Below are 24,928 nucleotides of genomic sequence, written 5' to 3'. Positions count from 1 at the left end.
CAAAATGCAGGTGCTGGAGGGACTCAGAGACCAGGCAGTGTTTGTGGAGGGAAAGGGACAGCCAGCATTTTAGGTGGCTAGAGAGCTGCATGGTTTGCTCCTTTCTTCTACTTGGCCAATGTAGGTTTATTATCAGCACCAAAAAAAGAAGCTAATTATCTGGTCGATCTCACCTAGTTGACTGAAGGGGCTTGCAGAATGCAAATTGGCTGTCGTGTTCCCGACGTAACATCAGCAAATACATTGCAAAATGGTACAAATTGCATAAAGAGCTTCAGCATTAGTTTAGGCTTCTAAACCCCTTTTTTTTCTAGGAATCTGTAACCTAGCATTTAATATTCCACAGCTCGTCGAAAAAGTACTGTATTATCTGTCAAGCCATTAGGATTGTCCTTAAAGAGGTGATCGAGACAATACATGACAGCTCTTCTCTTCAAATTGAACGGGGCATCAAATGGTTGTTGGCATCAATAGAATTATAAATACGAGAAACCATATTTGGAGCAGAATTAAACAAAATGCCAAAAATATAGTGGAAACAAAATAGCCTACAACCTAACATCTTAACGCACAGCACCACCTCACAGCTGAACGGTTCTCCCTGCTGAATTCCTACAGGGGGAGACAATCCTTTTCCGCGGTCACTTCAGAGATCAGCCTTTCAAAAGCGAAGATCACGACAGACGGAAATACGACATCAACACGCCCAAAGCCGGTAAAAAAGCGGCTGAAATGCATCCGCTGAAGCTGCCTGCATTTATCTGCAGCTTCATAGTGGGTGCCTCCTAACGTATGCCTGCGGCTTGCTATTAGGAACTGTGGAAGCTGCCGTAAGCCGACCTCGAATAAAACCCCAGTCAACAGCCGTGCTGCAGACCGTTATTAATTTTGCCTCCGTTAGTCCATTGATTGTCGGATCAGGGATTTATTGCGCATACTTTCGCCAACCGATTTACCTATCGCTCAAATGGCCACGAAGATTGATAAAGAGGCATGCAGAGAGTCTTATAACATGGTCCGGGATGACAACACCGATGTGAATTGGTTAGTTTCACTACCAAATTTGCAAGTATATCATTCACATCTACTGTATATCTATCTAGAGTGTTTCTTTCTCTTTCTTTCAGGGTTGTTTTTAAATACGATGGGAGCACTATTGTTCCTGATTCACAAGGCACGTCGTACGATGAATTTAAACTCCAATGCACAAGTAAGGTTTGGGGCTTTTTATGACTGTAAGCGTTTTTGTTCCTTTATTTGATGTGTCGAGGACCCACTGAGTGAGAACGCAGCTCACCCTCCTATTTACCTTGAGCCACAGAAACCCAACCTAGATCATCTCATCATCTGATGGCTCCCCATGAGGAACTACCCGCTAGAAATGGCCCCGTATTTAAATCTGAAATTATCTCCTGATTTTCGGGACATTATTTCGGACGAGGAAACCGGATGAATTGAAATGCAGCAATTTAATTTAGCTGTATTCCGCGTTACAATCGGGGGGAGTATGTGGGGGGGGGGGGGGAGAGGGAAGGGTATAACGAGAACGGGAAGTAATTGATTTGGATTGGTCTAAGACAGTATATCGATTGAGGAACGGTATTTCAAAGCTGACTACCCAAGAAACCGTTTGGAGACTGTAAATGATTAAGTAAATCACCCCAATCAATTGCCAAGTTGAACAGAACTCCTACAATACAAAGGCAGAAGTTGTTTAATTAGAATGTAGATTGGTGGTTGGGTTTTATTTCTTGGCTACACTGCGTTACCGATTGAAAAGTAAGCGTAGAGATGCATTCCCTTTTTTAAAGGTGTGGTACCTATTTGTTACATTTATTCTCTGTTTGCCATTTCTGCTCGCTCGTATTTAAAGATTATAAACTCAAAATATCAGCCATTATACTTTACCATAGTCATAATAGGTAACTAGTTAACGTAAACCCATTCCAAAGAGCGCTAGATTTCACACTCGCGATTCCCTACGGAATAATTGGCTATCAATCTGAAATAGTTCTTAGACATAACAGACGTTAGACCAAATTTAATCATCACCATGGGGAACTTGGAGATTTTTGCTTGAAGAAGATGGATGGGTATAATTTAATAATAAGTTTACTTTTGTCTCAAAGCGGCGTATCTTTTCAGACGCAAGAAACCTTGATTTTTAAAATTCATCCAGATATTTGAAAAGTCGCTATTAACTGTTTTATTGGACGAATAGATTTAGTGCAAGATTTAGATTTTCTTTTGGTTTTGCTTGTTTTACATGGCTTTCCTTGTGTTCCATTCGTCATTGTTGGGTGTGGCGATAAAGGGCGAGGTTCTGGCAAATGCTCTGTAACGTGTTCTCTCGATCTGGGGATTTATTAAAACGCTCGGAGCTCGACCATAGTTTGAGCTTGGATGTTATGTATCCTGCGCCACTGGAACACAATATTTTTCTCCACTTCATTTTAAATTAAATGTTTTTTTGTTGGTGTGTGTTAAAATACCACCTGATTTTTTCCCATTATTTGAAAGTTGTATGCGGCACTTTAATCTAGGTTAGATCCAAAGTTTGATTATTAATGCAAATGGCTGTCTCCCTGAGGTAGAAATAACTGGAAATCTTGAACAGGCAGCTGCACAGTTGGCATCCATAGAGATTTTTAGGTGCGACCAAGGTCCACATCTTAATTGTTAACTTAGTTGTTAATTTGCAGCTGCTCATTGAACAGTTGCGTGTTTAGATGCACAGTTATCCTGGTTGTAATTTATTGCCATTCTGGCTGGCAGATGACCGCATAGTATATGGGTTTCATCGGATCATCACTGGCGATGCCATGAGTAAACGTGCTAAATTTGCTCTGATTACCTGGATTGGAGATGAAGTCACTGTACTGCAGAGAGCCAAGGTCAGCACTGATAAAAGTTTGGTAAAGGAAGTAGTACAGGTAAGTTTTAAACTTGTTTTATTTTTGAAACCTTATCAAATCTTACATATGCCGTCATTGTCCCAGTTATTCATCCGCCATTCAATAGGTGGCGTGGCTTCTATTGGTTTTAAATATTGTTGCAATATTTTTAATCATTGTATATTCCATAGTAACATTGAGAGATGAAGCAGCACATATAAGATTAAAGGTGTACATCTATTAAAATTATTTTGATAGTATAATGACCAGTACGTGATTTTTTTTTTCATGGAACAAGAAAAATCTGTAAATGCTAATAATCTGAGATAAATACAGAAAATTTGAGAAATATTCAGCAAGTAAGGCAGCAACTGTGGAGGGAGAGAGGGAGGGGGAAAATTTGTTTCATGTTAAGAGACCTTTCAGAATTAACATAATTAGAGACCACGTATTTCAAGTTGTTGAGAAACCCATCACAGGAATGCCCTTCACTCCTTATGAAACTTTAATCTGGTTAGATTTCTAATAGTCTTGGAAAAGTTGAAGAGAACAAAACAAATATCAGTGGTATACTTTGCAATTTGAATTGTTTTGCTTTCCTAGTATCTATGAAAGTTTTTTTGACATGAAGCATTGGTTTCACATGTCAGGCAGCATCTGTGGAAAGAAAAAAAACAAAGTTTGTACCCATTTTGTCCTTCTTGTTTTTGGCGCAATTTTGCAAACAATTGTAATGCCCAGTCAGTGAAATTGACTGCTTTTCACTCTTGGTCTATGGTTATTGTAGTTGCTGTGGTATAAGTGTGGAAGGCCATGATTTACTCTGTTGTAGTGTATGGCCTGCATGCTTGATGGCAAACTGGTAGAGTTGGTACTGCCTTGCAGTTCTTTCTTCACAGGTTCAATCATGACTTCTGCTGTCAGTGTAAAGTTTGCATATTCTTCCTGCAACTACATAGGTTTCCTCCTATATCACAAAGATGTGTAAATTGGTTACTGTAAATTGCCGTAAGTGTGCAAGGGACAGGTCAGATATAGGGGGACCTGATGGAAATGTGGGGAAAATGAATCTGAAGAACATTCATAGATTTAATGGACCAAAATGGCTCCCACGATCTGAAAAAGGTTTTTTTAAAAACCTAAAATGGTGTACATAAAATATTTAATATTAATTTTCTGTTCCATTGTTAATATGGACATCACTGTCAGATTTGGGGGTTAAAAAGTAATAAACTGGTATGTATAGGAGAACAGAGCTTTCCATTAGCCGTGTCTCCTGTGACTCAAGACCTATTCCCTTGTTGGAAAGCATGCATTGGGGATGCTAATGAACATATAGTTTCTAGGCTTTGCACTATAATTAGAATTGTTGTTGCCATGTCTGCCATCACACTTGGGTCAAGCACACGGATGGTACAAGAGTTGATAACAGCCCGGTGTAAAAGTCCCTTGTAATCAGAATGTATTTCTTGCATTAGTTATCTGAAATGTTTACCCATTTGTATCCAGATGCAGTCATACATGAATAACGCACTTTCTTTCTTGATTCTGAAACTGCATCACGACATTGAACTTGTGATGCGGCCAAACGTGGTTAGGCCCAAGCAGGTTCTGGATAGAGAACGGTTAATTGATCAAGTTCAAGGGTAGTAATATGGCATGCAAGTCTCCCAGACAAGTTAATATACATAATAATTTCTTGTGACCTTTTAAATATCTGTTTAATTTTAAACAAATGAAGGCATAAGAAGAAAATGTGCAATACCATCATTTCTTTATCTGGTACAAATAAGTAACATTTTTGAATGTTTAAAATCTTTTTGAGACATTCAGAATACAGTCCATTCAAACACTCTTGTGAGAAATTAAAGCCATTGATTTGGTTTACTGCTATAAAGCTATTTTTTATGAGTTGCTGTTAAAGTTCAGCTTGGTTAATCTTCAAATCTCTATGTTGCAGATGGTCTGCACCTCCATTCAGCCATGATATGCAGCAGACTAAGTGGCTGAATGGCCAAATTCTGCACCTATACCCTGCGGCCTTAATTTTGTATGAATAAAGAAGGTTTTATCTACTGCCAAGACCCCCAATGGACAAAACAAAATCTTTTCAAGGAGATGCCTGGGCATTTTGCACCACATCTACATTATTACCTTTCTCCCACAAATGGTCTCCCCTTTTTGACCTGAGCTGGAGTGAAGAAGTATTTGAGGATACACTTTGCCATCTCCCCCAATTACCTCCCTACAGGAACCCAGATTTCTTGTGGGTGACTCTTTCTTTAGATTGTGAGTGAACAGATGTAAAATGGATGAAAGTAAGGAGAAGATGGTGCTTTATTCATTTTTCTAATTTGTCATTTCTTAAATTTAGACCATAAGAGATAGGAGCAATAAAGAGCATTCAAACCATCAAATCTTCTCTGCCATTCAATCATGGCTGATTTGTTATCCCTCTCATCCACGTTCTTTGTAATTTACAACAATGTTTGGTTGGTGACAACAATGATTGCCATTTCCCACTGGTCCCATTGTTAAGGAAGTTTTCAGACTTTATTCTTCAATTAATTTGCAGCAGAATATAAAGAATGCTAAAGACTTTGTTTGAAAAATAATCATATTTGTTGATGTCATACAGCTAAACTATCTATCAAGTGTACAACTGTTCAAGTATGCCTTGTATAAAAGCCAGGTCAAAATATGGCCAGTTACCATCCCATAACTTAATCATATGATTTAATTATACATTGCTCTGTTCTATTTGCAACTTCTTGGATTATGAAGTAGACTTGCCTGTATATGCTAGAGCATGGATAATTATTGGGATTGTGGCATTGAGTGGTAAGTAAAATTTGTCCTAGATAATGAAGTTTTCCAATAGCGATTCCAATCATTACTCTCTTGATATGAATAATGCTGAATTCCTCACCGAGATCCTGATCAGGAACTAGGCTAGGCTAGTCATAAAAATAATTGACACAGTAATTGAAGGATATTGTAGGGCAATCAACCTTAACCATTTACACTATATCTATATGGTACAAAGACTGTGATAGAGTACCTATAACAAAAAAGGTTCTGCAAATGCTTGAAATCCAGAGCAATGTACAAAATACTGGAGGAACGCAGTGGGTCATTGAAGAATCTAAACTTGTCTGCATGGTTGCAGCTCCAAAAAAGAATTCTGCTGATTTGATAGTTCACATCCTCTTGATGCTTTCATTTCCTTCATGTTGGAACCATAGAATACTAGGGCATACTCTTTACATGAGACAGTGCTGCATCTTACCAAGATTGGTTCAACATCATGATGTAGTTTCATGACTTTGTCTGAGAGAAGAGATTAGAATCCTGGAACTACTTACCTAACACAAATGTGGAAATACTTTCATTGCAATTATGGAACTGGAAGTGCCAATGATTGATTCATTCATGAAAGAATGAACATTTGTGTTATTAGAAAGCCCTTGAATGTAGCAATCTACTTAGTTTGGCTTCTGATAAAGGAGAAAAAGATTTCCCAATGGTATTTGTGCAATTTTGTACTTGAGGGGTAGCATTCCACATGAGGTGAATACTTTTTATTGGGATGGTGGAGGGATGTCCTGCATTCTGGATGGAATGAAGACCATCTTCATTAGTTTTATAATAAGAACTTTATATTTATAAAGTGTCTTTAAGCTTGTCAATCTTGCCAGGCCTTTCATAGGAATTTGACATCAAGTCTAATAGAATATATTGACCCTAAATTTTAAGGTAGCGTTTTCAATACAGAAAGATATGTAAATAATAGTGTGATGTAGAATGAGAATTCTACAGTTTTCTGGTCTTGGGAGGAGTGGAATGGCTAGTTTGGGATGTTCACACAAAGCAGAAATGGCTGGAAGGTGCCAGTTGCAAGGAAAAAAGAATTAATAACAATTTTAGAATGGAACTTAAGAGGTCACAAGCACAGGATGGGTAGAGGGGGAAGTTGGTGAGACTTGCTATTAGCATGCAGTATTTGAGGTGTCCTCAAATTTCAGGAAATTATAATCAAGCAAGCAAGGTGTGTACAGGTATCCCCCGCTTTACGAAAGTTTGCTTTATGCCACTTCGCTTTTACGAAAGACCTACGTTAGTACCTGTTTTTGCTAACCAAAAGAAATCCAGAGGATTTTTGCTTTTACGGAAAAAGGCGAAAAGCAAAAATAGCATTCAGCGTTTGTTTTGCTCTCAGCAAAACACTCAGCATCAAGCCGCCATAGCTTTGAACTGCGTGAGATTTTCGCTACGATTGATAGTGCTGCAATGATTGCAGAAAAGTATGACTTTAATTTTGAAAGGGCATGTAGGTTTAGGGCAGGTTTGCAGGATGTTTTGAGTGCTTACAAAGAACTGTATGATAGAAAAATGCGTGAACCTTCCAGTGTGCTCGCTATCTTCCCGATTTTGGTAAATGAAATTACACTGAACATATCTTATTTCTACTTTATATAGGCTGTGTATTTATCATATCATTCCTGCTTTTACTATATGTTAGTAAAATATATGCTCAAAAATTTTTCCCATACAAATTAATGGTAATTGCTTCTTCGCTTTACGCCATTGCGGCTTACGAAAGGTGTCATAGGAACGCTCTACTTTCAGATAGCAGGGGAAACCTGTATTAGGATCCTTAAGTTTAAAGTAGAAGCACATGTGCTTTTTCATCAGCAGATTAAATGAGATGGAGTTGAGAATTGACTGGAAAATAAATTTGTAGCCAGAAGCTTGGGTTAGATTTCACACCTGGAAATGCAAACAATTTCAGATGTCTACAGGGAAGAGGATGAATTCTGTGAGGAATGAAGACTCTTGGATTTTGGCTTCCCAAAATGGAGATTATTTCTGCTCAGTTTGCACTGGTTATAGAAATGTAATTATATTTTTTCAATCTAGTCAGTAAGGTAAAGTGCGAGCTGTGAGGGAGAGGAGTGAGCTCTTGGTGCCCTTATTGAAATTGTTTTCTTAAAGATGTTGCCAAAGGGCATTTTGAAATTGAGAAATAGACTGTTATCTCTGCTTACCACCACTTGCTTGTGGCCCAGCCATTCCAAAACTGTTTTATGTAAGTCAGACTGCAGATTTGCACAGGGTTAGTTTTGCTTTTCTTTGTTCTTGATCTGCCTTTCTGTAGATGAGTGTCATATTTTTGGGATAGGAAATCCAAAGCAGATTCATTTATTTCATTCTCAAGCGTCCATGCATATTTTATGATGTTGGTGTTTGAGTTAGCTACCATTTTGTGCTTTCTCCAGGGTGAAAGTTGAGCCTAGAGATGAGACATTTGGAATTAGCATTTTAATCTGATGCCCTTGATGTATCGTGTTTCTGTTCAATCTCAATCTCAATCTCAATTTGTACTCATTTGACAGATCTCTTATTGACAAACGTTTTTTTCTCGGTTCCATCCTTCTACTTCACGAAATTGATGATGTGGAGCTTGTTGCTTTAAGCTTGAAACATTATTTGGATAAAGGCTGGTACAGATGTTGCCTCTAGTGGAACAACCTTGACATTTCTGCTAGTTGTGATGTTATGCCTTAAATGAAAATGCACTTGATTGTACTGCGGCGTGGAGCATAGAATAGTACGGCCCAGCAACAGGCTGTTTGGCCCACGCGCTGAACTAAATCGTAATAGCAGGGCATTATACACTACTGAAGTTTATTCCATTCCCTTCAAGTTTATACCTGGAAATCCATTGCTTAATTTTCCCATTGGTATTTGTTAACTGTATTTGCCAAAGTTGTAACATTAATTTCAAAATTAGGTGCCTGGCTTTGATTGGCTTTGGGACATTGAGCATTCACCCTCTAATTACTTCACAATTACAGAGACGTTTACATATCTAATGATACCTAAACCATTGAGACCATTGGAAACTTGGAAGATTTTCAGTTCTTTTAATGTTATTAGGATAAGAGAATTTTCTTACAGTGAAGGAACTACCATCCATCAACTATACCCATTTCCTGTTTAAACCCCCTAATATATTTGGATCTGTTATGCTAGTCAGTTTATATACTGGAAAGTAATTAAATATTTGTATAATCTAATGCATTTTGTCTGTTCAAGCTTCTTTTAAGGCCAGCAACGTAAATACATTATGGTAAAATTAAGTGACTCCATCTTTTGTAATCAATGTTTGCAGATCTTTACTAGCAACTCTACTGCAGTGAGATTACTTTTGATGTTGGACATGCAGCTCAAACATTTGCTGGAATGCTCATTTATTTATTTAGATACAATGAGGAATAGGCCTTTCCAGCCCTTTGAGCTGTGCAGCCCAGTAACCCCCCCCAATTTAACCTTGGTCTAATCACGGGAAAATTGACAAAGAACTATTAACCATACGTCTTGGACTGTGGGAGAAACTCAAAACACCCGAAGAAAACCCATGCATTCCACAGGGAGGACATACAGACTCCTTACAGATGATATTGGAATCAAACTCTGAGCTCCAGCATACCAAGCTGTAACATCATTGCGCTAACCACTATGCTACCATGGTGCCTAACTTGCCAATGAGAACCAGGGCAAATGATAGCTTGTCCTTAGTGAATTAATAGTGATTGCTAATTCACATTCGATGAATATTGGCTTTATTGTTTTACCATTTGAAGAAATATTCAAGAAGTGTGAACATTAATAATTCCATTCAATTGATGGAAGAAAATGTATTCAAATTTGTTAATTTAAAAGTCTGGCTAATAGAGAATGTTTTAAAACTAGTCAGTCCATCTGTTTCATTAAGGTTTGTATTATAACATGTGGAAGCTATATATATCCTTAAGGCAAGAATAATGTAAGATTGCTAGCTGGTCACATCAAAAGAGAAGTGGACTTTATGAAAATATAAAATTCTATAAAGCAGATAATTAGTAATCTAAAGAGGAGCATGATGCAGTATTTGGGGGAAATGAAAGCTGTTATCAGCAAAACCTTGCTGGAAGCTGAAGAAAACAATTACAGCATTATTAAGCCATGGTTAAGAGTAAATGGAGCACAAATGCTGTATTGGACCATAGAGAGATTCCCAAGATATTAATTTCTCCTTTCAAAGCAAAACTCAATCAGGAAGCTGTATTAATTATTAACAAAGCAGTTGAACATGCGATTATCCTTAAAATAGATGGGACTGTTGGCCCAGATGAGAACAGCCCAAGAGTTTTTAAATAAATGGGACAGTGCTTGTGTGTGCCCTATACACTTAATGGCTTAAGATCTCAGATGATTGAAAGGAGGTTAAAATGTTCCAGTTTGGAAAGGGAAAACGAGACAGTGCTAAGGTAACTAGAACCAGTTTAGTTTTACTTTATTGGAGCTATTTGAGTTGATTTACCATGAGAGATGGCCTATAATGACTACCCAGGTAAAGTAATTCCACGTAAACTAGTCATTTAAGTTGAAGTTCTTTGCTTGCAGTTGAGTGCAATCTTTTGGGAAGTTTCAGTGCAGATGTTACACTGAAAATAGAATCTTGTGAAATTAAAGAATTTGTTTTGTGAAATAACAATTGGTGAAAACTCAGAAGCTGAAAACTTGTGATAAATTTTTCAATCTGCAGGGAAATTTGTTAGTACCAGTGTCCTATAGGAATCTATATTGATCCTTTTGTACTCTATTAACTTTAATAGTCTTGGCATTGGTGATGGGGATATAGTTTCTATCCAGTAGGGTGTACCTTCAGTAATGCTCTCCAAAATTTGTTAGATTGTGCACATTACCCCATTAATTGTTATGAAAATTGTAATGCTATAAATTAGGAGTGAACAGGGAAGATCAGTTGCTTTTTAAAATTATTATGCTTTGTCATATTCTTTAATTTTATTTTTGACTTAAATTACATGATGTTCATATACACTTGATAACCATTAAAGATCACAGAGCTAGTAAAGTTGGGGGCTTGTTCTTTGCTATCTGTTAAAGCCTTCAGCTGAAGGTAGAACATCTAACATTCAGACTTGGATGTAGTCAGACTTCTAGAGATCACCAGTGATGCAAGGTTCAAACAACAGTAGACGTTAGGTGACTCTTTTGTCAGAGGATGTTGTTCCAGTAGAATACATTTCTGTTTGCAATGCTGAATGGTATAATTGAATGAGAACAAGAGACTGCAGATGTTGGAATCTGGAGCAACACAAAGTGCTGAAGATTGAGATTAATCTGGATGAGTGAGATTGGCCTCATTTGTAATTGGCTTAGAGATCACTTTGTACGCTGAAAATTAGAGTGTTTGTGGTTTATTGGACTAGTTTAATTCCCCTTGTGATTGGATGGTTTTTACAATGTAGGTAGAATCATAGATGTAGAATAGCAAGAGTATAGGCCCAACTTGTCGATGCTGAGTACAGTGCCAACAAAGTTAGTCCCATTTTCCTGCCTTTGAACATAGACCATAGAACAGTATAGCCCAGTAAAGGGTCCTTTGGCTAACAATGTTGTGTTGAACCAAATAGGTTAGTAATCAAATGGCCAACTAAACTCATCCCCTCTGCCTATACAATGTCCATATCCTTCCCTTTTCCTCACATACATGTGCCAAACTAGATGTCTCTTAAAAGTCACTAATGTATCTGCCTCTACCACTACCCCAGGCAGAGTGTTCCACGTATCCAGCAGTCCCTGTGTAAAGACCTTGCTCCTTTGAAAGCACCTCCTCTCACTTTAAATGCATGCCTGTTGGTTTTAGACATTTCAACCCTGGAAAAAGATGCTGTCTGTCTACTCTACCTCCACCTCTCATAATCTTATAAGCTCCCTCAGATCTCCCCTCAGCCTCTGCCATTTCAGAGAGAACAACCCAGGTTTGTCCAAGCTTTTGTTATAACACATGCCCTCTAATCCAGGCAACATCTTGGTAACCCTCTTTCGCTCCGTCTCCAAAACCTTTCTAGAATGGGGTGACCAGAACTGTATGCAGTACTCCAGATGCAGCCTATCTAGAGTTCTTTAAAGCTGCAACATAACTTCCTGACTTCTGAACTTCATGCCTCAACAAATAAAGGCAAAAATGCCATATGCCACCTTAACCACCCTATTAACCTACTTAGCTATGAACCTGCACCCCAAGATCCCTCTGCTCCTCAACACTGTTAAGGGTCTTGCCCTTAACAGTGAACTGTCTCTATACATTTGATCTACCATTTCACATTTTGCTGGGTTAAACTCCATTTTTCATTTCTTCGTCCATACCTGCAGCTGATGTATATCCCACGTATTCTTTGCCAGTCTTCCGTGCTATCCAGAACGCAACCAATCTTCGTGTCATCTGCAAACTTACTAACCCGCTTATCTACGTTTTTGTCCAGGTCATTTATACATGTCACAAACAGCAGAGGTCCCAGTACAGATACCAGTGGGACACCGCTAATGACAGTCCTCTAGCTAAAATAAGTCCCATTGATCACTGCCTTCTGTCTTCTATAGGCAAGCCAGTTCTGAATCCAACTAGCTATTTCATTATGGATCCCATGCATCTTAATCTTCTGGGTGAGTCTCCCATGAGGGACCTCGTCAAACATCTTACTAAAACCCATATAAACAGCATTCACAGCTCTACCCTCATCAATTGCCCTCACCATCTCATCAAAAAAAACTCAATCCAGTTAGTAAGTCACAACTTGTCCCACTCAAAGCCATGCTGGCTTTCCGTAATTATGCTATGGTTTTCCAAATGCTCATTAATCCTATTCCTAAGAATCATCTCCAGTAACTTCACAACTGATGTAAGACTCACAGCTCTATAGTTTCCAGAATTATCTCTGGTTCCCCTATTGTATAATGGAACAACATTAGCTGCTCACTGTGCTCATTGTTCTCTGGGACCTCGCCTATGGCTAGAGAGGATACAAAAATATTGCTCAAGATCACAACAATCTTTTTTCTTGCCTCTCTCAATAACCTGGGCTATATCCCATCAAGCCCATCCACTTTGATGCTCTTTAAGTCATCCAACTCTATTTCCCACTTTACATCAAAATCCCCCCATGTACTGTATATCTATACTCTAGGCACTGAGCTCACTAATTTCCATGTCCTTCTCCTTGGTAAATACTGATGTAAATATTCATTAAGGACCTCACCCACTTCCCTTGAATCCAAGTAAATGTCCTCCCCTTTATCCTTGAGCAGTCCTACCTTCTTAGTAATCCTCTTGGTCCCGACGTACGTATAGAATGTCTTTGGATTTTCTTGCCAAGAACTTTTTATGGCCCTTCCTGGCTTTCCTAATATCCTTGTTCTTCTGTTTTTTTTTATAATCCTCAAGGTTTCTGTTTGATTTTTAGGTCTTGAAGATTTACACACTTTTCCATTTTCTTTTTGGCTAAATACATCGCCTCCCTTGACATCCAAGGTTCTCTTGCGCTGCCATTCCTGTCTTTCTGAGTGGAACATGCCCGTCTGCATTCTGTGCACTTGGTCCTTATGCACTCTCTACATGTCAGAATGTGTATTTGCCCAAAAACTCTGTTTCCCAATTAACTCCTTAGTTCCTGCCTAATGCTTCCGCAATTTGCCCTGCTCCAATTTAAATTTCTCCCACAAGGTCCATAGTTATCCGTATCTATGGCCACCTTAAAACTGGGGAACAGTGACCACAATTCCTTAACTGCTCACCCACTGAAAGATTGGTCACCTGGCTAAGCTCATCACCCAACATCAGATCCAGTATAGCCCCTCTTCTTGTTGGACTATCTACAATTTAAGAAGCCCTCCTAGATGCACCTAATAAGTCAGTGCCATCTAAACCTTTTATTAAGAAGGTCCCAGTTTATATGAGGGAATTTTTAGATCCCCATGACACTTTAACATCTTAATCTGCCTGCATATCTGTTCCTCAGTATCCCATATCTATTGAGGAGGCCTACAGTACAATCCCATCAATGTGATTGTGCCCTTCCTATTTTGAGTTCTACCCATATAAACTCAGTGGACTGCCTCCATTATGTCCCCGCTGGGTGTAGCTGTGATATTGTCTCTGATTAGTAGTGCAACTTCACCATCCCCCCTCCCCCCACCACCACCTCTTGCCTCTCTCTATCTTTTCTAAAACATAGTATTCCCAAAACATTAAGTACCCATTCCTGTCCCTCTCTCAACCAAGTCTCTGAAATGGTCACAATATCATAGTTCCATGTACTGATCCATGCTCTAAATTAACCACTGTTATCCACAATGCTCACAGCATTAAAATACACACACTTCAAAGTATCTGTTCCATTGTATCCATTACTTTTCTCTTGGTTGTTTTTATTGACCTTGACCTTCTCTGCATCCTATCATTTTCTGACCTGATGCTTTAGTTCCCATCCCCTGCCAAACTAGTTTAAATCCTTCCAAGTAGCTCCTTCTGGCTGGGATATTGGTTTCTTTCCAGATCAGGTGCAACCTGCCCCTCTTGTTTGTACAGGTCACCACTGTCCCAGAAGAGGTTTCAATGATTCAAGAACACTGCCCCTGCACTAGTTCCTCAGCCACTCAGTTATCTGTGCTATCATCCTATTCCTGCCCTGACTAGCATGTGACACAAGGAGTAATCCAGTGATTACTATCTTGGAGGTCCTGCTCTTCAGCCTCTTTACTCACTGTGCAGACTTCTTCCCCACTTCTACATCTGTCATTGGTGCTAATGTGTATTAGGATCTCTGGCTGCTCCCCCTTCCCCTCCGAGACATCCTGGACTCTAGATGTCTTAACATTAATGGCCTGTCTGCCACCGTAACTATTGAGTTTCCTGTCACTATCACTCTTCCTGACTTTACCCTTCCCTGCTGAGTCTCAGAGCTTGCCACTGGCTTGGTTGCTGCTGATGTACCCTAATCGATCATCTCCTTCCCCCCCCCCCTCCCACCCCAAAGCAATATCCAAAGAGTATGCTTGTTGCTGGAGAACAGCTACGGGAACCCTGTTTGGAGAGTGAACAGTCAATGTAGAGTTCTACCTATCTACTATCTGAAGTCTGCACTCTGGGTATGTGAGGTTTTAAGCCCCCTGGATGGTTCTCAGTACATCTAGCTGCAGTTCCTTGACTTTGTCAGTCAGGAGCTGAAGTTGGGTACCTTTCATATGGATGTCGTCATCAGGGAGACTGTTAGGAGCCCTGAAATCCTACATCCCACCGAAGGAGCATTCTGTCACCTTAACCATCCTGCCTAAACTGAACTAAGGATTTACAAACAAAAAAATGCTTACCGGTTCTAACATGTACCTTCTTTCTGAACCTTTTGAGTTTCATGCTCACCTAAGTCACTTGTGCAGCCTTTCTCACTGAGATGTTGTACCTTTGGCTCTAACTTCTCAAACCCAAGATTCTGCTTTATTCTAACACCTCTTGCTTTTAGTTTTTAGTTTTCTTTCTTGGGGTAATGACGTCTTTGCTATAACAGGGTAATCAAAACGATACACGGTTTTCTAAGTTTGGACTCACTAATGTCTTGTGCAGCTGCAACATACTGACCTAACTCCTATACTCTGATTGAAGGCCAGCATACTGAATGCCTTCTTCACCATTGTCTACCTCTGATGCTACTTTTAGTGAAGTATGTAGTTGCCTTCCTATTTTCTCTGTTGCACAACACTTCCCAGAGCCTGACCATTCACTGTAGGAGTTCATTTTATCTCACCAAAATGCAACAGAGTTCACTTGAATTTGCTAATCCTCAACCCTTTAATGTAGCTGATCAAAATCTTCTTGTAATTTTTGATACACTATCTATTAGATATTTTATTGTAACAAAGTGTGGTAAGGGTAGTTTTAGAACTTTTCAATTACAGTACTGTGCAAAAGTCTTGATCAAGTATATATAGCTAAGGTGCCTAAGACTTTTGCACGGTACTGTATATTATGTCTTTCCAGTTACCAAATAACACTTGATACTACTGAGCTAATAAAAAGCTAAGTAAGTTTATTTCTGTTTCCCAACTTTCTTCCTATTTTAACCAATATTCAGTACTGTATATAAGCCTTGGGCACCCTAGCTATACATATGTGCCCAAGTCATTTGCACAGTATTTACATAGCTATTTTGTTCACCCACTGCTTTCAGTTCACCAGCCTCCACATCCAATACATTGCTACTTTCACTAAAAGGATCCTAAGAGTAGCCATATCTTCCCCTCATGTCTTTCTGCCCACCACAGAAATCCCTCCTTGACTCCGGCACTACAATCTTACAACTACAGGGAAGTACAATACTTGCCCTTGGATTTTCTTCCCACCAACAACCAGGGACCTAGCCAGCCTTTTCTGAGTAACGCAAAGGTTCATTTGTCTCTCCCCCACCTTGTCCACTGCATTTGGGGCACCTGATGTGGTGAACTCCAGATCAGTGAGACTGTCTTGAAGAACATCTGCAGTGACCAACCTGAGCTCCCAGTTGCATCCTGTTTCAACTCCCTTTCACACTCTAATACTGACTTGTCCATCTTCTGCATTTGCCACTGCCAGAGTGAAATTTAATGGAAACAACACCTCAATCCTCCTGGGTAGTCCATAGGCCAATGGAAGGAACAATGAATTTTCCAATTTCATGCATGACTTGCTTCCTATATTCCCATTCTCTTTCTCTCCATGCTTATTACCCTTTAGCAGCTGCCTCCATCTGTCTATCATCCCACTGCTCCTCCTCAATTCACCAATCAAATCAAGGTTATTTCCCTCTTGGCTCTACCCTGATGCACGGTCATAGCTCAAAACTTTAATAATTCCTTCCCCATCACAGATACCACTTGACTACTGGGTTTTATTTTACAGATAGGGTAAATCTACAGCTTCCTTGAAAGGTACTTAATTTTAAATATTACTCTTTTAATTCTGCACAGGCAATCTATGCTCAGCAGGGTTTCCCTAACAAATTACCAATGTTCTGAATCCTCTTTATAATCCAAAAAATCAGTCACAATTTGATTGAGATGAGCCAGTTTCATTGTACTATCTTTATCCCTTTGGCTTGCTTCATGAACTTCAACTCTCTACTATAGAAATGCTTTGTTTCTTCATTGTTGCAAACATAATGCTTTGAAAACCGTAAGCTTATAAGCATTCTGAACAAATTGTGAATGAATCTTAATCTGATATCCTGATGTTTGGATATAAAAGACTTGGCAGGAGGAAAATGTTTTTGCTGCACATTGCTGTTATATGTTGATTTGTAACCTTTGGTGACATTGTCACATTGCAAGGCAGGTTCTATTTGTGAAGACAAGTTCAAAATTTTCTGTTTGAATCTTACAGCACAGACAGAAGGTTCATGCAACATCTTGGGATATAATTTTAGTCAACTTTGAAATGTAATCATCAAGAAATGCTGAGCTTATAGTGAACCAGAGTCATATTCTACTGTTCTTGGTAATGGATCTGTGGATACTTAGATGGATGTGAACAGTTTCAATTTCAGTAGATGTACTGTACACTTATGATCAAGGTTGGATGTTTAGAGCTAGCCTTGCAACATTGGTTTCACAGTGCTTAAGACCTCCATTTGACACTTATTTACATGATTAAATATTCAAAATCTGCTTGAACATTATTTGCTCTTGCCGTTCTTAATGGACAGATGGGACGTGCTCCCAAGTGTAGCTGCATGTTTTGACAATTCTTAATGATGAATAATTGCTAGGTTTGCAAGCCTGAAGGGCTATTGAAAGGCCGAAAGAGAAAATGGGGCCTGTGGCACCTTTTTGGAATTGATTGCAAAGTACACAAGGATGACAGCGATAGGAAGAAGTTTTCAGATGGCTGTAAATGCTGGTTTATACAACAGCTGAAGAACTTCAGGGGATGTTCACACTAAAGAACATAGAACTTTACAGCACAGTACATGTCCTTCACCCCACAATGGTGTATCAATCTTTTAACCTACCCTAAGATCAATCTAACCATCCCATACCTCCCTACATAACCCTCCACTTTTGTTTTCTCTCATCCCATATGCCTATCTAAGAACTTAAGTGCCCCTAATGCTATCTGCTTGTCCCACCACCCTGGTAGGGCATTCCACGCACCCACCACTCTGTGTTAAAACATCAACTTCCCTCTAACATCTCATGATACTTTCCTCCAGTCACCTTAAAATTATGCCCCCTTGTATTAGCCATTTCCACCCTTGGAAAAAGCCTCTGCCTATCCACTCAATCTATGCCTCTTATCATCTTGTAAACCTCTAACCTCTCTCATCCTCCCAGAGAGAAAAGCTTAAGCTCGATCAACTTATCTTCATAAGATATGCCCTCTCAACCATAAGAAATAGTACTAGAGTTGTATTACTTGGCCTATTGACTTTGCTCAATTGTTCTGTCATCACTAATCCAAGCAGCATTCTGGTAAATCTCTTCTACACCCTCTCCAAAGTTTCCACAAACTTCCTATAATGAGGTGACCAGAAACTGAACACATATTTCAAATATTGTCTAAGTAGGGTTTTATAGAACTGCAACATTACTTTGTGGCTCTAGAACTCAATCCCCTAACTAATGAAGGCCCACACACCATACACCTCATTAAGAACCCCTTTAACTTCTGCGCCAACTTTGAGGAATCTATGGATGTGGACTCTTGTACCTCTGCACTGCGAAGAGTCCTGCCATTAACCCTGTATTCTGCCTTCAAATTTCACCTTGTAAAATGAATCACTTCACACTTTTCTGGGTTGAACTCCATCTCACACTTCTCAGCCCAGCTCTGCATCCAGTCAATATCCCGTCAACCTACAATAACCTTCCACCAAGATTTTGGAAAATGTTGATTTTCAAGGGTTCTGAAGGTTACCAATTGATTTGTTTATTTTTGAGTTAGTCTTGTTCAAGATCCAGTTAGCTTCAACCTGAGCTTGAAGAAAAGAAACTAGATGACTAAGATTTAATGAATTCCCTCAGTGATTAATGAGTAGTGTTTTCATTTGGTGGGAGGGGGGGTGGAATGGGAGAAGAGGGAAATGTCACCATAAGAACTGCAGGCTTGCTTCTGATCCTGACTTGTTCACTATTTAAATACAGGTGATGTTCTCTCCCACACTCTTGCAGCTGGTGTTTCAGGGTACAGCTACTTCGAATGGTGGCATTTGCTCATTTGTCTTTCTAAAAAATCTACAAGCAGGCTTGTGTTGCATTGCAGATGTTTGCCACTCAGTGGTTTAGATTTTGCAGTCACTAGAAAATGTTGCTCAATGTTCACTTGACGCGGAGCTGCAGAGCTGAGATATGGAATCGGCCACGATCTTGCTGAATGGTGAAATCATCTGTGAAAAGCCTATTTTCAGCTTCAGATTCTTGTCTTCAAAGACAGCAGTGCTGAGGGTAATGTGATCATTATAGACTTTGGGGGCATATAATGTGGATGAGATAATAAATAATGGGGGAGAAAAACAAATGCAGGGCTGATTATTTAATGGTTAAGGAATTGCAGTATGATGTTGTGCGGAGGGAGGTGGGAGTGCTTGTGCATGAATCACAAAAGGTTGATTTGCAGGTGCAGCAGGCTATCAAGAAGGCAAATGTTGGCCTTTATCGCTAGCAGGATTGAATTTAAGAGTAGGGAGGTTATGCTGCAACTGTACAGGGTACTGGTGAGGCCACACCGGGAGTTTTGTATGTAGTTCTGGTCTCCTTACTTGAGGAAGAATATTCTGGCTTTGGAGGAGGTGCAGAGGAGTTCACCAGGTTGATCGCAAAGATGAGTGGGTTAGACTATGAGGAGAGATTGAGTCGCCTGGGACTGTACTAGCTGGAATTCAGAAGAATGTGAGGAGATCTGATAGAAACTTATAAAATTATGAAAGGGATAGATAAGATGGAGGCAAGGAAGTTGTTTCCACTGCTAGATGAGACTAGAACTAGGGGACACAGAAGATTCAGGGGAGTAGATTTAGGACAGAGATAAGGAGGAAATGCTTGTCCCAGAGAATGGTGAAGCTGTGGAATTCTCTGCCCAATGGAGGCTACCTCAGTAAATATATGTAAGACAAGGATAGATTTTTGAATGGTGGAGCAGACTTGGCAGATGGTCTACTCCTGCTCCTATTTCTTATGTTCTTGTGTTCAGAAGGTGATTGGTTAATCTGCCCAAGGAAGAGTCCTACAAGAAAACAATTCTAATCTTTATTGAGAACAAGAGGCTTAACCACACAGTATAGGAATTACTTCCAAGTGAATGGTGAAATCCTGACATGCTATTGATTTTATATATTTGCCTCCACATTGGGTCTGGCCATCCATGTGGTGAAATTCTGGGTGACAATCATGCATGTGATTGTGTTGGAAAAATTGGGGTCAACATGCCTATTTTTTAAGACCATGAAATCAAATTTCTGTACCTTTTGGTAATTAGAAGCTAATATCACTTGGATCTTCAATCTAGTTAGATTGGAGTTATCTCTTTACAATGCAAATACAGAAGTCAGTTGGATTGGGAAAGTTTGTCCATGTTGGAAGCAAACAATTGACATTTTCTACCCAGTTTTGTTATGCATCAAGACTCAAGAATTTTATATTCTCTCAAGGTAGAGTCTTGTGTAATAATTAACCAGCTTCCTGGTTAGTGTTCATATTTATTTGTTCATTGACTGAATATTACTGACATTTATTTTTTGACCCATAATTTCCACTGAATTGAGGAGACTATTAAGAGTTGACTCTACAGATCAGATTGGAGACACTCGCCAACTAGTCTGGGTAAAGCTGACAGTTTCCTTTCTCTGAAGGACCAATTCTTTTGTTATGACAATATAATGGCAAGTGAGATCTCTAATTCCTTTTTTATAATTATTTCTCACCAGTTGGGCTGGAACTTACATTTGGATTGATGATCCAAGATCTCCTCTGGCTACTTAAGTAACAAAAAACTAATCTACTAGTGTAATTTTCGGGAATGTTTTGAGTGTTGACAAGGGAAAGTTTAAATGTCCATGACCTCCTTTACTGGTTGGAGGAACAACAACTTGTATCCCGTCTGGGTAGCCTCCAACCTGATGGCACAAACATTGATTTCTTGAACTTCCAGTAATTGCCCACCCCTTCCCTTCACCATTCCCATTTCCATTTCTCGCTCACCTTATCTCCTTACCTGCCATCACCTCACACTGGTGCTTCTCCACCTTCCCTTCCTTCCATGGTTTTCTACTCTCTATCAGATTCCCCCTTCTCAAGTCCTTTATCTCTTTCATCTATCAGCTTCCCAGCTTCACCATCCCCTCCTGGTTTCACCTGTTACTTACCACTTTGTACTTCTTCCTCCCCTCCCTGCACCTTCTTACTCTGACTTCTCATTTTGCGTTCCAGTTCTGATGAAGGGTCTCAGCCCAAAACATCGATTGCTTACTCTTTTCCATAAATACTGCCTGGCCTGCTGAGTTCAAACAACACATGTAAACTGCTGGAGGAAAAGTTTAAATGTTTGTGTTAATGTGTATGATGTGTTGCAAGCTTTTTCTGGTAGACTTCTGTGGTGTCTTAAAAATGCACTACATTTCTCCATTGTGATTTAATCAATCCTACTCTCACTGGGATTGATTACCTTCACAAAAACTGCAGAAGGACATTATCTTCTCAGACATTTGGGATGGGTATTCAATATTAGCAATGGCATATCCTGTGTGCAAATAATTAAAAAAAAATATTAGTGCCACTGTAGTTGTCACTTTTAATTGCTATTCCAAGTTTTTCTAATTTAATTGGAATAATGCAGTCTTTTTGGGGCATGGAGTAAACAATGAAAGACACATCATTTTGTAAAGTAAATGACTATGCCAGAAATAAAACTAGTTTCTTGCATCTTGGTTATGAACTGAGTATTGTAATGGGGGAAAAATCCTGCAAACAGCTTTTGGGAACAATCTGTGTTCAGTGTGCAGAGTAAATTGGCATGAATGTCAAGCATCAGCTAACAAAATGCATCCATTCTAACACTTACAATGCAACTTTTGTAAGCTGTAATAAATAGGTCTAAAAGCAGATGGCTTGAATTTATAAAGGCCTCAGCTTCACTAAGTGAAGAAAATGTTATGTACTAAATGACTCTATTAGTATTTCACACCGATTTACCACTTGGGAGTGTTTTCTTAAAATACTGAACACTGATTTATGGCTGCAAGCTTCTTGACAAAAGACATCTACATGAAGTGGAAACACTTGTTTAGTCCACTCATTACAATATATTTGGGGAACGTTATAATGCAAATTGTTTTCAGTTGTATTTTGGGTTAAATTTGCCTTCGTGATTACTCATGAGCATTTTGACTGAAAATCAACTTTGATTTGGTACAGTGTAACATCGAATATACTGTAGAATCTTTAAACTGATATAATGAAGATTTTACAAGTTGTGTTCTACTTTGCATAGCAGTGAACTTTAATTTTGATTCCTACTTTAGCAGAGAATGAAATGGTCAATATTCCTACTTGATTTTTAGATACAAAGTGAGCTGTTGAAAATTGTACTATGGAAATCTTAACACTTGTCAAGTTATCAAATAATGACTTTGTATGTTGGGGATGCCTGTCTCATACAGAATGAAAAGACCACTGTATACTTGCAATGAACGGGTGGGGGAGTGTATAAGCAGACACTATGATCATCACTTGTCTTACAGTGGCAATTCAGAAGCTGTACTGGTATTTGGGGTGCACAAACAGTTCAATATTTTCCCCATTTCATAAGTTTAAGATTATAACTTTGTAGGTGTATGATTTTTAAACAAGTTGAATTGTTACTGGAATGGTTGAGAAATCGAATCTACTACTTGGGCATGACATTGACCTCCCCCTCCCCAAGAAACCAATGCATTGAGCATTTTAAATGAACAACCACTACAGGTCTGACTTATGGTAGTACTCACCAGTAGAGAAATATGCCAGTGTTACTCGGGAATGTTGTTCCCGTATCTTGGTAATTCATAATATTACTGAGACGTGTCAGGTTAGTTTACTTTTTATCAATAAATCTTTTATAAGCTGAGCTATTTTCAAACTTTTTTACTTAGAATGCTAGCAATAAAGTACCTTATTTAGTAATATTTTGTGAATTTAACATATCCAAGTTTAAATCTTATTCTGCAATTAACTTTTTCTATCTTGAATGCCGCTTGGGAGAAATTAACCAATTTTCAATGTTTTTTTTGTTTTTGTTTTTGTTGTGATTTTTATTTCTGTCCATTTGTACCTTGCATTTCTGAATGCTGATATACCTGTGTAAACTGAGTTTTAAAAAGACACTTATTTTTACAATTAAGTATGATAAATTGAATCTTTGAGGAGAAAGGAACGATTCATCTCCACTTCCTTAAAAGGATATTCTATTAGAAATTGAAGAAAAGTATGGAAGTGAATTGAGGTTGCTATGGTACAAATTGGAGTGCAAGCTTTGTGCTGGAAAGTTAGAAGGATGGACGGTTCTGGATGAGCTTGCTTGGGAAATGTATGGAGAAACAATACAAGACAATCTTATTTTGAAGGTTACCGTTGAAACCTGAGGGCTGCTGTGGAACAATCACAATGCAACAAAACATTGCAGGTTGCTGAGATTGTAACTGACTGTAAAGAATGTCCATATTTTTCATGTGCATTCTCTTTGCTGTTTGATATTATATATTTTCAGAACTGTTGATCATTCTGTTTTAATTGCATCTGAAGAAACTTGAAATATTTATTTATTTTGAGAATTTTGCTGTGCAGTGAACTTTCAAGGGCCATTTATAAATGCTTCAGTAATTTTCTTCTTAGATAGGGTGCAAAGTGAATTAAATTTTGTGCCATCAGCTGAAGTGACTCATACATTTTTCTTCTGTCTTGTAGAACTTTGCTAAAGAGTTTGTCATCTGTGACCCACATGAATTGGCTGAGGACTACATCAAACAAGAACTAGAGAAAACTGGAGGAGCTAATTATGATGCACAACTCAAATGAAATAGGAGCTAACTATCATCAGCTTTGCTAGGGTATGGAGAAAAAAAAAGAATGGCCACATAGCTGCATTTCCACCCACAGCAGCCCCAAGGAACTTGTACTCATTCAGCATCATGAATGCCCTCCTTAAATTAGTTCAGAGGTGCATGTAAGAGCCCGCAGGCACAGTCAAAAGCTTATCATAAATTTTTGTTGTTTGCATTGTGGTTGACTTTTTTTCCAAATGGTCCCAGGAGGAGAATTATGATTTTGTTTCAACTTTTATATGCAAGTTTCCCAAGGCTTTGTTCTGGAATAAAGGTTATGTAGTGGGTGTGGGTGACTGATAATGATAAAGCATTGTCAATAAATTTTTTTCAAAAATAGAATTTGTGTTTTGTTTTTTTTATCTAGAGCAAATTTTGAACATTCATTTTCAATCATGGTGAGACTTGTATAAGTAACTGAGGGTAGTTGCTGCAGCAGTTGTCACTGCTGGGATTGGGTTTCCTAGAACAGTACCTAGATCACAGTTCACTCGTGAACAGTCTATTTTGCTGAACCATCACGATGGGAGTGTTTCATGTCTTTAGCTGTTTCATTCAATAATGCAGCTGAAAAAATTGGGTAGCATTCCAAGGGTTGCAAATTCACATTCCATCCGCTGAGGTAGTACTAAATGAAGATTGTGAAATAGCCCGGCTACAGGATCTATAGGATAAAATATCCTGCAAGCAAGATTTTGTTTAGCTTTGGATTCGTTCTAATAAATTCAGCTGAAAGATGGCCTTTCCAGTATTATGCCATTATTATCCTTGGTAATGTGATTATTCAATGAATGTTGTAAGTAAAATTACAGCTTTTCTTTTTCCTGGCTTTCATGCCAGTGGTGCTACAAATGAACTGTTTCTTTATTCGTATAACAAATGTTGCATACTGACTGAAGAATAATTACAGCTTAGTTTTGATTTAGAGTTGGCAAATGGTGACACCGACTACGTATGCAAGAGGCTCTGTGGTTTTAATTACTTTACTACAAAAACTCCAGTCATGCAAGTGACAATTCGCAGTTGCCTAGACAGAAAAGGCTGAGGGAGAGAAAATGCAGCCTACTAAGCAGGCCTCGTGCAGAC

General features: G+C 38.8%; 1 protein-coding gene across 1 annotated transcript; it reads left to right on the top strand.

The window, feature by feature from the left end:
- The first annotated feature begins 705 nt into the window (after positions 1-705).
- On the top strand, positions 706-24,184 carry cotl1 (coactosin-like F-actin binding protein 1). Its single transcript, XM_073070335.1, has 4 exons — positions 706-1,044; positions 1,128-1,210; positions 2,776-2,933; positions 23,706-24,184. Exons 1-4 carry the CDS (start codon positions 968-970, stop codon positions 23,814-23,816), a joined length of 429 nt encoding a protein of 142 aa, XP_072926436.1. The 5' UTR covers positions 706-967; the 3' UTR covers positions 23,817-24,184.
- The last annotated feature ends 744 nt before the right edge of the window (positions 24,185-24,928 follow it).

This window comes from Hemitrygon akajei, chromosome 17 (assembly GCF_048418815.1).
Source record: "Hemitrygon akajei chromosome 17, sHemAka1.3, whole genome shotgun sequence".
In the NCBI taxonomy this organism is placed as follows: Eukaryota; Metazoa; Chordata; class Chondrichthyes; order Myliobatiformes; family Dasyatidae; genus Hemitrygon; species Hemitrygon akajei.
This window is presented reverse-complemented; position numbering and strand designations above follow the sequence as displayed.

Excerpts from the sequence above, each read along its gene's own strand:
- cotl1 (XM_073070335.1), top strand. The coding sequence starts at position 968 with ATGGCCACGAAGATTGATAAAGAGGCATGCAGAGAGTCTTATAACATG. Across the intron at positions 1,045-1,127 it reads GACAACACCGATGTGAATTG|GGTTGTTTTTAAATACGATG; the intron begins GTTAGTTTCACT and ends TCTTTCTTTCAG. Across the intron at positions 2,934-23,705 it reads TGGTAAAGGAAGTAGTACAG|AACTTTGCTAAAGAGTTTGT; the intron begins GTAAGTTTTAAA and ends TCTGTCTTGTAG.